At 35.9% G+C, this 17,069-nt stretch overlaps 1 protein-coding gene across 7 annotated transcripts in view; it reads right to left on the reverse strand.

Moving 5' to 3' along the window:
- Positions 1-17,069, reverse strand: part of LOC113060544 (echinoderm microtubule-associated protein-like 5) — an 81,707-nt gene that overhangs the window by 49,256 nt on the left and 15,382 nt on the right. For all 7 annotated transcript variants that reach the window (XR_003278268.1, XM_026229543.1, XM_026229541.1 and 4 more), the window contains exons 2-4: positions 10,317-10,476; positions 5,053-5,151; positions 4,102-4,170 (exon numbers count right to left, since the gene is read on the reverse strand). Coding sequence is in view for 6 of the 7 variants with exons in the window: in XM_026229543.1 (XP_026085328.1) it covers positions 4,102-4,170; positions 5,053-5,151; positions 10,317-10,476 (328 nt within the window). In the remaining variant the exon portion in view is untranslated. The remainder of the gene's footprint in view (positions 1-4,101; positions 4,171-5,052; positions 5,152-10,316; positions 10,477-17,069) is intronic.

The following is a 17,069-nucleotide window of genomic DNA, read 5'->3' on the forward strand; positions in this document are numbered from 1 at the left end:
AATTGACTTTCCCAGTGAAAGTCATATTATATTATTATCAACATAGTTTAACGATACAGTGTTTCCTGAAACCAAGCTTCCAACAAAAATTTGTAAACAGCATTTGTTCAAAAGTTTGAGATTTGGCAATTGACAGAAATCTTGATTCTAAATACACAATCCATTCTGTTTTAGTTTTAGGTTTAGTTTTAAATGTTCTTTTTTTTTTTTTGGAGTACCACACTGTTAGCATAGCAACATGCTAATATCGAACTCTGTTTGGTATAAATTGTTAATCGATTCCCCTGTGAGCTGCAAGCCTAGCAAAAAAAAAGTATGCTTCAAGTTAATTTAAGTACAAATATATTTTCCAAGAATATTTAAGTATACTAAAATCTAAGTATACTTGTGAGGTATACTGTTAGTTTACTAGCTATATAAGCCTAACCTACTTTTTAGTTTCTGAAAGCACACTTTGAAGTATTATTTAAACTACCAGTTTAATAGCTTTATACTGCAAGTATACCTGAAAGTTTTCTTAATTTAACATCATACTTACAGGGCCCTGATTTATTAAACTGGGCAAAAGGTATACTAAAAGTGTACTCCCAGCTTTATCACTCATTACAGACATCCAGACCCCTGTAGCAAGCATTATTATTATCGTCTGAATCTTATTTGAATTTGATCATTTATCTTCAGGTGTTCTGTTCTGTTCATGCGTGATCTCACATAGAGCACCATGTGTGTCAGGGCTAGTAGAGCGTTTCAAATCAGTCACTTATGAAGTTTAATTTCAGTTTATATACTCATGTGCTTAACATGAAGAGTACGTCCATTATTTTTAAATGAGGAACCATCTTTAATAAGCCTTGAAGAATTTAAGAACCACACAAAATGTACCGTGTTCAGTTTCTCTGGGGCTCTCTCAAAGAGAAAAGGGGGGATTACAGTGAGCTAAATCTCTGGCATGCATTGAGTGCATAAAAGCTAAGCACGGGTCCAGGGAGCTGATGTCACATGGTTGAGGGGGTAAAGACTCAGGAATTATGTGGGACAACTGCTATACCATCCTAACTACATGAAGAGGGGGCTTATATGAGGCAATGGGGGATATAGTAGAAGAAACATACTGACACAGCAAGATATATAGGGGATACACAGTGATCTTAAGAAGGAGTCATGAGAGAGAAATAAAGAGAAAGAGAGAGGGACAGAAATAAAGATTAAATTATATGAGGATTGTGGATTCCTTCATGACAGGAACCTAAAGCCAAAGCTTAATGGTAACTGATGAGAGAGAAAGTGACTCTAATCATAGAAAGAACAATTATTTAAAGAAAAAAGTATTGTCCATTTCTTGTAAGGCAATCCCAGAATGCATTCTACTAAGAAGCTTCAATGATGTTCATGAAGACCTCATAAAAGTAATCCATATGAATCAACACGCAAACAAGAAGCACATCAAATATAGCAAGTGCAAGCTCAATCGTGCTAGTCTGACGTGTGAAAACCAAGCATGTCATGCAAGAAAGTGTGAGCTTCTGTGAGAACCAGTGCGGTTTTCTTCTCATATGTCAAGCAAGTACATTTGAGCTTCTGTTTACCAGAATTGATGAGCTATAAGTATGTGCATTGATCAATGTTTATATGTGAATAAAAGCTTAACATTTTAGTTGTGTGGACTTTCAACAGATGGACATATATATATGATGGATATAAATAATATCTTCATTTGGGTTTCGAAGGTGACTGAAAGTCTGTAAATTCCCTTAAAGAAATCTTACAGATATGCTTGCAGTATAAAACTTACTAGTTTACTTAAATACTTCAAAGTGTGCTTTCATAAACCAGAAAGTGGGCTAGACATAAATAGCTTGCAAACTAAGTATTACAAGAAATGTTGGGTGAAAAACATTACAAGTAACATGAGTTATGTAACAACATAAAAGTAAGTATACAGTATGTTAGGGTAAGGTCATTTTAATTCCCTTAAAGGTGCCATAGAATGCAAAAATCACTTTAATAAGGTGTTTGAACACAGTTGTGCATGTGGCCGCAGTGTGTGAAAACAACCAGCCTGTGTTGCCAAGTCCGCTGGAAAACTGCAGACTTGGCAACACTGACTGCTCTGCACTCCTATGAAAAGGGAGGCGGGAGCAGCAGCTCATTTTCATTTAAAGGGGACAAACACAAATAACGGCAAGTCTTGACTCATATCCTTAAAGTGGCAATTTCAGCAAGCTATAAAAAATGATCTATAGGGTATTTTGAGATAAAACTTCACATACACACTCTGGGGACATTAGAGAACAATTTAAAATATTGTATCAATGCATGGCACCTTTAATGATAAGAATCATTAGTCTGGTTGTGAAGTTTTCATTTAGTGAGCAAGACCTAAGTTCAAATTTCAGCCAATTTTATTTCAAATACTTTTATTCGACCTTTTTGTTAGTGATCAGTGTGAGTTTTGTTATTTGACTTCTGTATCTCACCTACACTTGACTACAGCGTAACACAGGACAAGGGTCATGTGACCTCCAATACTTTTCCCTAACACTCGAATTTGTGTCACTTTTCATTTGCATTAACGAAACATTTGGCTAATTAAAAGACCACAAATCTCATGGTCACCACTGTTTGTGTTGCTGGGAATCCCATTATAAAAAATGGTTTCCAATTATGGGTTGCACCGACTAATCGACTAGTTGACTTCAGTGCTCTGATATGACGCTTTAAGCTTGGCATCGACTAGTCACTGGTCCTACAGAGGGCGCAACAGGATAATAAATGTTTGAAGGACTTCCATATTAACACACCGTTTCCAAACAGTTAAAATGACAAATAAATGTATACTCCGAAAGGTCCACAAGACTTGAAATTGAACAGGAGAACGCACATTCTTAACAGCTTATTGTAGAGGTAAGTTAATTGCAGTTCTAATCTAATGCGCTGCAGAACTGTAATGCACACACATAGACTATCAGACACTAGCTCGCGTGTCACGCACTGAATCATTCAGCGCAGAAATGTACTGTCAACGCTGTTCTGTTATTTCTCAATAAAATAGCTTAGAAACTGAAAGGTTCAAGCATATATTTGTTAATAACTAAATCCCACAGCGTCACTACTACTAGAGAGACGCTGCCATGTAGAAATAAATCACACGCACAATCGGTCCCACTAATGCATTCAAATTAATGTCATCTTTATGGTAAATGTGCTGCTTTATCTGTATCTGATTTAGAACGAGCAGAAATCTGTGAGAAATAAAACGACCCAAAGGCAAAAGAACTGATCAAAATGAGCTGTTATAGTAGCAATAGCCATGTACGCAGCGCTGTGTCATATGCCATAGCTGTGCACAAGGTGTTTTCCACAGCTCCAGACTCATTTGTTCACTTCGACTCGACTTTCATCTCAGAAAAGTCGACTTTAAAAAATCAGAGGACGTTCAACCCCTACTTCCAATCCCTTTGTTGTTGTAGGTGTTAACTTCTGCTTAAGGCATGTATGCACGTGGCAACCAACAAGAAAATTTTTTGGAAAGGGGCTTCTGCAATGTGGCTTCACAACAGTGGGACACTCTCTGAACTCATCTCACAGTAAAGACAGTGGAAGACCAGCACTATTCTTCAACAATTTAAAGGTAGCTGAAAATTTCTCACTGGGCTTTGATTAAGTGACAGTAAAAGGCAAACATTGTATTTAACACTGAATAGCTTTTGAGAAATTAAAGCTAACATGAAATCAAACTGACCATTTACTCCAACTACATGTTCCTGGTTGTATTATAAATAAATAACTGAAACAAATTACTCAAAACCAAATGTTATAACTAAATTATTCCACCGAAACGAAGGCTATTGCTTAATGTTAACTGATATCCATTCCAAATACAGTCCACACAAATGTTTTAGTGAATTCTGTCTCCATTCTTGTATGCATTGTATTTACACTGACTTTGTTTGTATTTTGCATGTATTTACACTGACTTTGTTTGTATTTTGCATGTATTTACACTGACTTTCACAAGTCCAAGGTTACAAGTGTATTTTATTACAGCCAAAAACAAAATAAGAATAGGAAAAATGAATACAAAAAGAGAAAAGGCAGTACCTTGATATGTTTGACTCCACAGCTTACAAGCTTGCTTTGCTGATACAGGTCCCATGATATGTCAAATATCTTTAAGAAACAGAGGAAGAAAAGTAGAGTATGGTTTATTATATTAGTAGGTATTTTCAGAATTCAGATAAGTGTATGTTCCCTTCAAGCCCTTTTAAATACTATAATTTCACAATCATGGTTGGAATTACAAGGATGCGTCTGACAATTTTTGTATTTTTCATTTCCCAACAAAGACGGAAAGCTTGTTTAGCACCAGTGCATTAAAATACAGTGCAAATGAGAATGCAGGAAAGATGCACTGAATTGATCAAAAGTGACAGCAACAACATATGATACATAAAAAGATTTCTATTTTAAATGAATGCTGCTTTTGAACTTTCTATTCATCAAAGAATCTCGAAATCAATGTATCATGGTTTTCAGAAAAATATATTAAGCAGCACAACTTTTTTCGAACAGTGATAATGATCAATGTTTCTTGAGAAGCGAATCAGAATGTCAGACTGAAGTTGGTTGAATAGTAAGAGTAAACATCCTCAGGAGATTATGCAGAAATGTCTTCTGTATTTTTATAATGAAATACTATTTAAAATAAAGAAAGTGTGTGCAAATGTGTGTTTTGGCCCCAAGGATGTAGCATCATTAGTTGCAGTGTTAATTTATGCAAAATGAAATTCATTTCAGTGCACTGCTAGATTCCCTGAATCCAAGCCCTCTTTGCTAACATGATTATTGCTGTCTGTTTGCAGTGTGTGATTGTAAGATATGAGTTACTCTGTGTAGCCTCACTGAAACTAAAGGGCCGAAGGAAGTCCACTAGATAATGAGAGGACAAAATAAACATTACACTGCCTGTCTGCCGTTTGCAATGGTGTATCTGTGTGTGTGTGTGTGTGTGTGTGTGTGTGTGTGTGTGTGTGTGTGTGTGTGTGTTCTTACCCGGTCTGTATGGCCGGGAGCAGCTGCCAGAACTTTCCCCTGTCTCCAGTCCCACACACAGATTGTGTTTTTTGAGTCCAAGCCTACAGACACCAAACACTGCAAACACAAAAAACAAAAAAAAGTTACAAAATAACTATAATTAATCTATATGATAATGAAAACTCTACTTCTTGTAGAATTTAGCTTTAACCATAATCAAACACAATTAAACCAGATAACAAAGATGTTCAAAATGGCCATTAACAGCCCAGAAGTGACTGGTTCTCGAGAGCTTAGGAGGGTGAATCATTGCAGGCAGGTGTTTTGGATCAGGATCTGGTTGGCCAGACGGTAAGCTGTTTATTTCATAACTGTAGGCTGTTTATAGTTGCTAAGCAACACAACAGAGTGCATGATATTGAAATCAACTGTAGTACAGGAAACCTGTTTTACAAAACAAAACACCATGAAGTTGTCTTGAAGTAAATATGTAAAAAGACAAACTAAGACAAGCAATGTATTAAAATTTAACATACTGTATATTGTGTATGTTATGTAATATTACTTGCAAATATCACCCTACAAAGGACAAGCACTGGATGGACAAACTGGATGGATGGGAATGTCAAAAACTTATAAATGGATGATAAATTGTGTCTAAACCTGTAAGTTTTTTCCAGCTGTTGATCAATAAAAACACCCAACACCCAATTGTAGTTTCCCTCTGGTGCTTATGACATTGTGTGAGCATTCATGTGCACCTGTTTCATAATTGTGATCAGTCTGACATGAGTTGAAGGCAGCAAGGCCATCTTGGTTACAACACACCTGTGAACGAGATCACTGGAATCACTTTCAGGACATTTTTTCCAGCTGTTGACCAAAAAAAGAAAACATTGAACCTTCAGAATCCACCAACTCTGAAGCGTTTGAGTATTTAAAGCTATTATTTCATTATTGTGTATTGGTTTGGGCATTAATATAGTTATTATTATAGTTATTGCTCTTGAAGGGGCCTTTAACATTGTAAAACATATATAAATCTGTCACCATCTATATACTTCCAACCAGGGCTTAAAATTAACACTCGCCAAGCGCCAAATTAGTAAAAATCAGCGTTGACAAGTTAATTTAACAGTGTCAGTCGCCAGTTGACGGATACAACTTTTACGAATTATAACAATGCAATGGAGTGAAAACAACAGCCAGTTTTTAAAAGATTTGCTGTTTCTGACATAAGCGAATAAAAATAATATTTTCTGTTCTGTCATAAGTGTCGAGAGTGAATCAAATAATAGGATACACACGGATCCATAAGGTCAGATCAGTGTGATGGCCAGCTTGTACCTAGACATGGTTCTAATAACTTTTACCTGAGAAGATATCGCTGCTTTTAGAAGATTAACTTTTAGTTAGTAGTAGTAATAACTGCCTGTTTTTGGAAAAGCTAAAATAAAATTTCATGGTCGGTAAAAAGAAACTTTTGGCTGGTAAATTTTATCATGTCACCGGCCATTGGCAGGTCTGGCAAAAAGATAGTTTTAGGCCCTGCTTCCACTAAATTGCCAGAATCTTCTCAAAACTGCATTTTTCTCTCAAACTGGGCACAAATCATGTGTAATCTTCCCACATGCTGTTTGATGAGGGACCTCGTTAGTTCAGTGTCCCTTTGATGTGAGTTTGTGGCTTTCCTCCTCCGTCCTATCAAACCTGATGCACCAGTTTTCTTTTTGTAAGCTTGCACCATTCTGGCTGGGGCTAAAACAGAGTGCCTCCAGTCAATTATGTGATGCTAAACCTTTGATGAATTTGAGAAGAAAAGTGTTGTTTTAGACACCCCAGGTCTTTGAGGTAGCGCCTCCCTGCTCCTCTCTTTGCCGTTTCATCTGACGGTGTGAAATAAATGATGAGGCCAATTTCCAGCTGAAACTCTGCAAATCACTTTCTCAGCTCCGCTGGGGGGAGGTGAAGGGTGAATTCTCCCAGATAAAGTGAGAGCGAGCAAAGAAATGTAAAATACCCTTTTACTGAACAAAGTTACAAATTCAATAAATCACATTTACACTGAAAGCATTACACACAGTTATCTGTCTACACAATATGATATTCATGTTTTTGAGCAAATAAAGCTGGTTGAGGACCCAGTGCTCCTGGCAGCTATTCAATCAATATCATACTAACTACTTGCCAGAAATTAATTTTAAAAATAATATTAAATGCACATTTTAATACTATAATAACATTTAAAATTATTATACTTAAAATTATTATACTTCATTTCTAACTAAATCTGACTGGTTACAGTTAGTGTTAATACAGAAAATTTGCAATCTTGAAATGACTGTAATGATTTGAAATTGTTGAAATACTCCTGAAATTTCCTGCTGGGGTACCAGATGTACTTTCACACTTTCTTATATATAGGTGCTGGTCATATAATTAGAATATCATCAAAAAGTTGATTTATTTAACCAATTCCATTTAAAAGGTGAAACTTGTTTATTATATTCATTCATTACACACAGACTGATATATTGTTTATTTCTTTTAATTTTGAGGTTTATAACTGACACCTAAGGAAAATCCCAAATTCAATACCTCAGAAAATTTGAATATTGTGAAAAATTCAATATTGAAGACACCTGGTGCCACACTCTAATCAGCTAATTAACTCAAAACACCTGCAAAGGCCTTTAAATGGTCTCTCAGTCTAGTTCTGTAGGCTACACAATCCTGGGGGAGGCTGCTGAATTGACAGTTGTCCAAAAATTGTCCATTGACACAAAGACACAAAAGGTCATTGTCTGTTCACATAGCTCTGTGTCCAAGCACATTAATAGAGATGGAAGGGAAGGAAAAGATGTGGTAGAAAAAAAGTGTACAAGCAATAGGGATAACTGCACCCTGGAGAGGATTGTGAAACAAAACCCATTCAAAAATGTGGGGGAGATTCACAAAGAGTGGACTGCAGCTGGAGTCAGTGCTTCAAGAACCACTTCACACGTGAAGACGTATGCAAGACAATGGTTTCAGCTTCGCTTTCCTTGTGTCAATCCACTCTTGAACAACAGACAGTGTCAGAAGTGTCTCGCTTCAAAAAGGACTCGACTGCTGCTGAGTGGTCCAAAGTTATGTTCTCTGATTAAAGTAAATCAGGGCTAGAGGAAGAGAGGAGAGGCACACAATCCACGTTGCTTGAGGTCCAGTGTAAAGTTTCCACAGTCAGTGATGGTTTGGTGTGCCATGTCATCTGCTGGTGTTGGTCCACTGTGTTTTCTGAGGTCCAAAGTCAACACAGCCGTATACCAGGAAGTTTTAGAGCACTTCATGCTTCCTGCTGCTGACCAACTTTATGGAGATGCATAAAGTGGAGAGCAGTGCCACAGACTGATCGACTCCATGACACGCCGCATTGCTGCAGTAATTCAGGCAAAAGGAGCCCCAACTAAGTATTGAGTGCTGTACATGATAATACTTTTCATTTTCATACTTTTCATTTTCATACTTTTTAGTTGGCCAAGATTTTAGAAAATCCTTTCTATGTATTGGTCTTAAGTTATATTGTAATTTTCTGAGATACTGAATTTGGGATTTTCCTTAGTTGTCAGTTATAATCATCAAATTTAAAGAAAGAAACATTTGAAATATATCAGTCTGTGTGTAATGAATCAATATAATATACAAATTTCACTTTTTTTTATGGAATTAGTAAAATCAACCTTTTGATAATATTCTAATTAAATGACCAGCACTTGTGAGACAGAGATTGTAGATAGTCTGTTGTGCTGTATTTTTCACAGAGTTATCTGTAACCTGTTTAAGGAAAAATTGTGACTGTGATTCAGTGGGGACACTGAAAAATGGCCCCTTAAGGTCAAATAAATAGTTATGTTTTATTCTGGTTTTTTTTTTGTTTTTTGGATGTTGATGTTTCTCACTCAAAAGGAAATGGCAGGGCATAATAATAGAGTGTAACACGACTTTGCATTAGCAGAAAAATAGTCAACCAACCAGTCAGCCTGGCCTAATGGTTAGAGAGTTTGACTCTTAACTTTAAGGTTGTGGGTTCGAGTCTCTGTATGTCACGTCACTTTTACTTTGTCACTTTATAAAGACAGGCATCTAATTTGTTTCTGAATGAATCATCAATTTTGAGCTGACTGATTATGTGAATAATTCAATGACTCACTCATAAATACAGTCCGTTTTGTTTTTAAAATCGACTGAATGAATGATTCAATATCTGAAATATGCAACTACAGACACAAACAGTGAATGTCTCAGTGCTGCGAGACTGTCGTATCTGCACTCTTGGAATGCTGTTTGACCAATCAGTTTCAAGGACTGCAATTAACTGTAGTAACATAAGCTATACAACACTGCTTGACTTGGTCTAGATAGAGCAGTTCTTTGCTCTATTGATTCTTCATCAATAGCTTTTTCAAAAAGCTCTGAAAATTAACGTGCAGAAGTTGAATTGAACAATTTTGAAGTGTAGTTGTCCAGAAAGTGCAGCGGGAACATATCAATATATGATGGAAGTTTCTAAAGCCATTATCTTCTAGACGTTGTCAAACCTCACAATGCTGCTTCATGCTGAGGGTAAAATTGGGCTATGTTCCAGAGTTTGTCATTTGATGTTATCACTGAGGATTTTGCATGTTGTTTCTGTCTAGGTGACAAGCAGCAGCTCCGGGCAGACACACAGTTATACAGTCTGACACATACGGTCACACTGTGGGAGTCACACCATTGGTGTGTTCGCAGATGTGACTTCAACAACTAATAATAAACTTCACAGCACCTTACAGCACCTCGTACTGAGAGATGAAACTTATGAGTTCATAACAATGTCAACTCCTTTTGCACTTGCACTCTCAGACACTTGCACTTCCGGTAGAGACGTCACTTGCAGTCTTAATTTTTTTATTTTGTTGAATTTTTTATTACTTTTTGTTTGAATTTCCCAACATATTGTAACAGTAGCCAGCTGGAGAAGACAAGAAAAAAGATATAAATTACAATGTCACTTGCAATCGCTACTTGCACTCTATGCTACCTGCGACACTTGCAATCAACACAAATCGTGCGTGTTGCCAATGGACACAAGAAGCTGTGGTGGTGATTAAACGATTAAACCTAATTTAGTACTATAACGTACAGGGTCCTGCAAGAAAAAGACAAGACCGGCAAATCCGTGGCCAGAACACCATCTGAGAGTGCTAGTCTGCACCCTCTTGAAATCTTTCTTATTGCAGTGTGCTATTGCTCAGAATACTCACCTGTCCATCAAGGTCGAAGGCAAGACAGGCGACACCGTGTGTGTGCATGTCCTTCAATATGGACACGGTCTGCACAGTATATGAGTCCCACACACAGATATACGGCTCCTTTCCAACCTGTCCTGTGGCCACCAGCACTCGCTCTGGATGCAGGGCTAAACTGTAGAAAGACAATTACAATGACATCAAAATATTAAAAGGCCAATTAATCTAAATATTGGACCATTTCAAGTTTATTGCAACAGCTGAAAACCATGCCTGTGAAAAAACATAATCTGTGCAAATATGTGCAAGCAAACATTTTTTCAACTATATCAGATGATAAGTATTTAAACCACAAAAATTAATGCCTGAAACATTTTTCATGCAAATATGTGAACTAATGATAATGATAATATTGTGTATCAGCGATCTCACAGGCTGACGATAGGACGATATGACTATGGAGCATATCACCCAACACTACTATATGTACTCAAGTTCAACATGAGATTGGCAGAAACTGTGTGTTATGTCCTATTTAATAATAACACATCTGGTATTATGGCACAAGCATTTGAAGGTAATGCTGTCGACTTTGAGTACTGAGGTTCATTACCCTAAAGTAACAGAAGAACACGTTAAGTATTTATAATGGGAAAGCACTGCTATCTGCTATTCTGCCATTACACCTGCCAGAAAAAAAGTGATCGTCCTGTTCTGATTTGCCTTGATTTATACAGATAACTGATAAAAAAATTAAAAAAAGCTTTTACAAAGGGGGTGTACGTTTGTGGACAGCTATAGTAAGACGAGCTATCTGTGATTATCATTTCGAGCAGTCAGGAGTGAAAGTGATAGAAGGGCTCTTAGTTATCAGAGACCCATGAAGAGATAATCTGGAGAACACGCTATCTTCCCAAATCTAAGATTCATGAAACTGGCTCAGATAAAGTGTGTCAACACAGCATATCTGTGTGTTTTAGACGAAACATTCATTCTGTTCCTTCTATATTTTGATATAAGCTTGTATTTTTATTCCATAGCATGTAGCATTTTATATAATAATGCCCCTGTGTAGATGTAAGGTGGAAAAATCAGGTCTCACTCTTACCATCGCACTAGACCACCAAATTCATTCAGGCTTGCCTTCACATGCTCTATAGGAAATGCCTGAAGCATCCAAATGTTGCATAACATCTGTCCAGCTTTACTACGCTCTCTTCTTCACACACATATACACCAGTTTCCATATGAGACCCTGGACCACAGAACCAGTCTTAAGTGTCATTTGGCCGAGATTTTTCAACTATTTGAAAATCTGGAATCTGAGGGGGCAAAAAAATCTAAATACTGAGGAAATCACTTTTAAAATTGTCCAAATGAATTCTTAGCTATGCATATTACTAATAAAAAATTCATTGTTTTTGAATGTCTATATGTCTATAAAATGTGGCATTCAAGTTAAAAGGAACAGAAAATGACACAGCATTCTAAAAATATATCAATATGATAAAGTTTTTTTTTTTAAATATGCATCACTATACCTTGAGTTTTTCTTTATTCATTTTTTTTTCCCATTTCCTTACCCTGCATCGCCTTTGTGTGTGTGTGTGTGTGTGTGTGTGTGTGTGTTTATATTCAGCCAGAGTTTCCAGCTCCCACTATCTGATTCTGCTTTTAAAGCCTGCCAGGGTGATTCTGCTTGGCAGTGAGGAGCAGTGACTACATTAAAGCCCCGAGGGAGCTGTACCACTCATGAACATCACTGTCTGCCCTGTCTGTCTTTCTTAATCTGCCTCTCTTGCTCCCTGATTCTCTTTTCTCTTCTACCTGTTCCCTCTTTCTACACCAGTAATTCTCAATCAGGGGAACAAGGACCTGAGCCGGTTCCAGGGGAAACGTTTAAAAGATTTCCGTTTTGCTTACTTGAAATTTTACTTACTTAATAACTTGAATAACTTACTTGAATTTTTTTATATATATATATATATATATATATATATATATATATATATATTTCTATAATTTCATTACTTCATATAAATATTAACTATATTAATGTATTAAATATTTGATAGTTTTAGATTTTAGTTATTTAAAATGATGACTTTCATAAAAAATAATATGTATATTATAGGCATATCTTTGCCAGTTTGTTTGGTTTAAATGTATTTGATGTACATATAAAGGTCAGTAATTTATTCACATTTTGAATATGAATAAAAAGCTTTAATATTTATATTTTTTGTTTTAATTTTAATGTATTTTTATTCAGTTGATTTTGTTAAGTCTTTTTTCATTTTATTAGTTTTGTATTATATTGTATACATTTGTAAATACATTTATTTTTATTTTTTAACTTACTTTATTTCAGATAATTGCCAAGGGAACTACATTTTTTAAGTTCTTTTAATTTGAAGTTTTTCTTCTAATATCTGAATTTGATTTTATTTCAGCTCTTTTTTTATTTAACATTTCATTTTAACAACCCAATAACAACACTGTCAAAGACTGCAGACTGATGTCAATTTCTCTCTACTAAATAATAACACTATTTCCTATTTACACACCATCAATGTATCACATGAACAAATCGTTTTCAAATGAACAAGATAACACTTATAAAATAACAGATTAAATATTTGTGAACCAAAGCTATTTATTGACTTTTCAAACTATATCGTTTTTTAGTTTGAATTGAAAATTATTCTAATAATGAGCATATTTCAGATAATGCTACATGATATTCAATACGAGTCGAAATCAACACATTTTTTGCACTACATTATTTAATGTTTCTACAGATCTGTGCTGCAGTAAATGAATCCCGAGCCAGTTGCCAGTCTGTATTCCTCTCTCTTTCAAATTACATAATTTCACATAACTGTAAATAGAGCAAAGGCACTAAGCCACAGCAAAACTCTCAATCGCAGCACAACCTTTCTTTCAACATCAATGAAAAATTATGTAATACGGCAAATATATAAATAATCGATGCAATTTGCATCCATAATTGACCTGAAAAAACTCACATTTTCAGAGGGGCTTAAAAATCCTGCAGATGATTTACAGTGAGATGAATACTTCACACTCTCTGCCTCATTCATTCATTCATTTCACAACAGATTTTTTTATGTTTATTATAAGTGATTTATCACATCCTTATTCTAATACATGTGCCCCTGTAATCAATAACTTCAGCTGACCAACAACATCACCTTTTGTGATGGTTAAAACCAAGTTAAAACAAGAATCTGTTTCATTCTTATAAATCAAAATAGTAGAGAAACTGAGCACAACTTCCATTTCATGCCAACTTTAAATATTTTAGACATGATATGCAGTTGCCTTAAAATTTTCGAAAGTATGATCCTTGCAAGGGAATCAAGATATTTGACAAAAACCAGCCAAGCCCTTGGTGTAAAATGATCCTGGAAGCTAATGTAATGTGTGCCAGAAACTGAATAATCTTGAATCGGTTTCTAAACACACGGACAGGGTCAGCTCAAGCGAGGGTCTGTTTAGTCTTCACCACTGTGTGTGTTTGCCCCCAGCCGGTCTCATTAGCAGGAAGATGGAGGGATTCACTCCAAATTTCGCATTCAGTCCTGCCCAGGGGACAGATGGGTCAAATCTATGTTGTCCTCAAAACACACTCTTCCAAAGAACAGTCTGACACTCGCTCCAAGTCTGTGTGTGACCGGGACTGAGCGGTCAGGGAACAGATTAAAACCTGAATTCGATTTTTACATTGAGTGCTGCTCCTTGGTGTAAACCTGGTATCCAGGCTGATGCTTGGTTTTGGGTAGGGATGCAGATATAATTATTATGATTCTATGGTTGATATCTGATAAATGGCTGATGTTATTTTTCTAATTATTATACTGTGATGCAGTAGGTCCTTGCAGATCCACCCAGGAATTTGTCTACAGAAGGAGGGGAAGGGCATGTGTGAAATCTGAACTACGTGTGCACCCGATAGCAGAAACAGCAGGGATGGAGATAAAGCGTGGTTGAGGCATCGTGCATGTAAACGTGCATCTTCACAGTATATTTAACAATAGTTTTGAATGCTGCAGTGAACTTGTGCAACACAACATTATAATCGAAAGTATGAAATGGACATTCATTTTGGGATCTGCTAGAGATTACATTTAACAGTGTTAATAAGTGATTAATTGTTAAAACAAATGTCAAAAATGCTAACTTGCAAAAGCTTTTTCAACCCGACTTAATGCATAACTGTTTATTTTGTTCAAATAAAACAATGTAAAATAATAACCATTTTTAGATCAGCTTTTTTTTCAGTGTAAAATTAACTATAAATTATATACTTTATATAATTAGTTATATAATGGCAAAAAAAAAATGCAGCACTCAGCAGAAACAACTGAATATTAAATATTGACAGAAAATATATCCAATATCGACCGATACCAATAACTTTTAAGATATATCGATTGCTAACCAATTCATCACACATCCCTAGTTGGAAGCTAGTTTGCAAAAAAAAAGTCTGTACAATCAAAGACTATAGAATACCCATGACGTCTTACTCATATAGTTTTGAATGCAAAGCTCAATATGGCTCCTCTATCGAAGGAAGCCCCGCTTTCTGAGTAAAAGAGTAAACTCATCGAGTCACTGCAGCCGTTAGAAGTCAGCTTTCTGAGATGCGCGCTCAGGACTGCACGTGTGCACTGGCTGGTCTAGCTTGAAAAATACACTGTTTTTAAACTTAAAGGGTTAGTTCACCCAATAATCAAAATTATGTCATTAATGACTCACCCTCATGTCGTTCCAAACCCGTGAGACCTCCGTTTATCTTCAGAACACAGTTTAAGATATTTTAGATTTAGTCCGAGAGCTCTCAGTCCCTCCATTGAAGCTGTGTGTACGGTATACTGTCCACGTCCAGAAAGGTAAGAAAAACATCATCAAAGTAGATGTATTTTGAAGCATCGAAAATACATTTTGGTCCAAAAATAGCAAAAACTACGACTTTATTCAGTATTGTCTTTTCTTCCGGGTCTGTTGTGAGTGAATTCAAAACTTATCAGTTCAATGATATCTGGTTCACGAACGAATATATTCTATATTAATGCGTATTGGAGACGCAAACTGTTTAAAACGATTCAGTTTGATTTGGTGAACTGGTTCAAAAAGATCCGGTTACATCGAATGATTCGTTCGTGAACCGGATATCACAAACTGCTTTGTTTTGAACTCTCTCTCACAACAGACCCGGAAGAGAAGACAATGATGAATAAAGTAATAGTTTTTGCTATTTTTGGACCAAAATGTATTTTCGATGCTTCAAAAAATTCTAACGGACCCTCTGATGTCACATGGACTACTTTGATGATGTTTTTCTTACCTTTCTGGACGTGGTCAGTGTACCGTACACACAGCTTCAATGGAGGGACTGAGAGCTCTCGGACTAAATCTAAAATATCTTAAACTGTGTCCTGAATATAAACAGAGGTCTTACATGTTTGGAACGACATGAGGGTGAGTCATTAATTACATAATTTTGATTATTGGGTGAACTTACCCTTTAAGATTCAACTTTTACGAGATAGTTGCTGTCAGATTACATCTGTGATTTCCAATCCTAAATTTAATCGTAATCCTAGCAAACAGTTTTGGAGAATTTGATGTTTCCCCATTCAAAGACATGGGAGCTGGAGGGGCATTTGAGAGACGCCTGCCGAGTGACATGACTTGTCTTAAAGGGACTTAAAGGTACAGTATTTCTCATCCTTACATATGATTCAGGTTCTGCCTTCATTGTAAATTAACAGGATTTTCCGCCAATTTGTTGTGATAAAATAAGTCTGATAGCTTAGAAAAGCAATAGCACACTTCTCCTCAACAAGTCACACAATTTGAGGTTGTGTAAATTATGTCCATAATACAAAGTTTAATATGTCCCTATTTGTTTTTTTTTGTTTGTTTGTTTTTTTTTTCAAATAATAGTGTTAAACTTTAATATAGTGCTTCAGATGGTGTCAGTAAATTCATACATCCTAGTCGTGTGAATTTAATCATTTCTTAACAAGAACTACGTGCTCTCTAGATGCTTTCCAGATACAAATTGTGCTAATATGAGCGTGTGTTCTTCAGTGGCTGGATATAGCTAGTTAGAGATCTCTCTGCAAATAAATGCTGTGATTTTCTGCTTTGATTTGATATGATCAGATGCCACAAGCCCACACACTACTGTACGTGAGCTCAGAGGAACCTACTCTCTGTAGTACTTCGTTACAGACCATGACCTGCCAATTTCAGCTCAAACATCTGAATGTTTCATGAGCGATATGGAAATCTGGAGCTTTGGCTTTTTGTAAATATAAAATAATAACAGAAGCTGTGAATTTGCTTAAAAGTTTGCATTTAAGATGATCATGCGACATTTGAGTAAAACATGACATTAAACAAGGAAAATATTATCTGCCCACATAATGAAACATCATTTAGTGCAGATAATTTACTATCGTTGAGACATTTTCTTCATATTTTGTCTTTTTGGTTTTCATTTTAATTTCTGTTAAAGTTTCTTCACTTAAAGTCTATATAGTTTGTTTGCATTAGCATATGAAGTAAATTATTATAAATGTGCTGTATGAGTCGGAGGGCATGTTTAACTGTTAATATTTGATAAAATGTATTGTACTTAATTAACATGTTGAATTGATAGCCCTACAAAAGAAACTGAGTGCAATTCACCTATCCCGTATACACTGTTTTGCTCATTTTAATTATATTTAC

This window comes from Carassius auratus, chromosome 42, assembly GCF_003368295.1.
Source record: "Carassius auratus strain Wakin chromosome 42, ASM336829v1, whole genome shotgun sequence".
Lineage (NCBI taxonomy): Eukaryota > Metazoa > Chordata > Actinopteri > Cypriniformes > Cyprinidae > Carassius > Carassius auratus.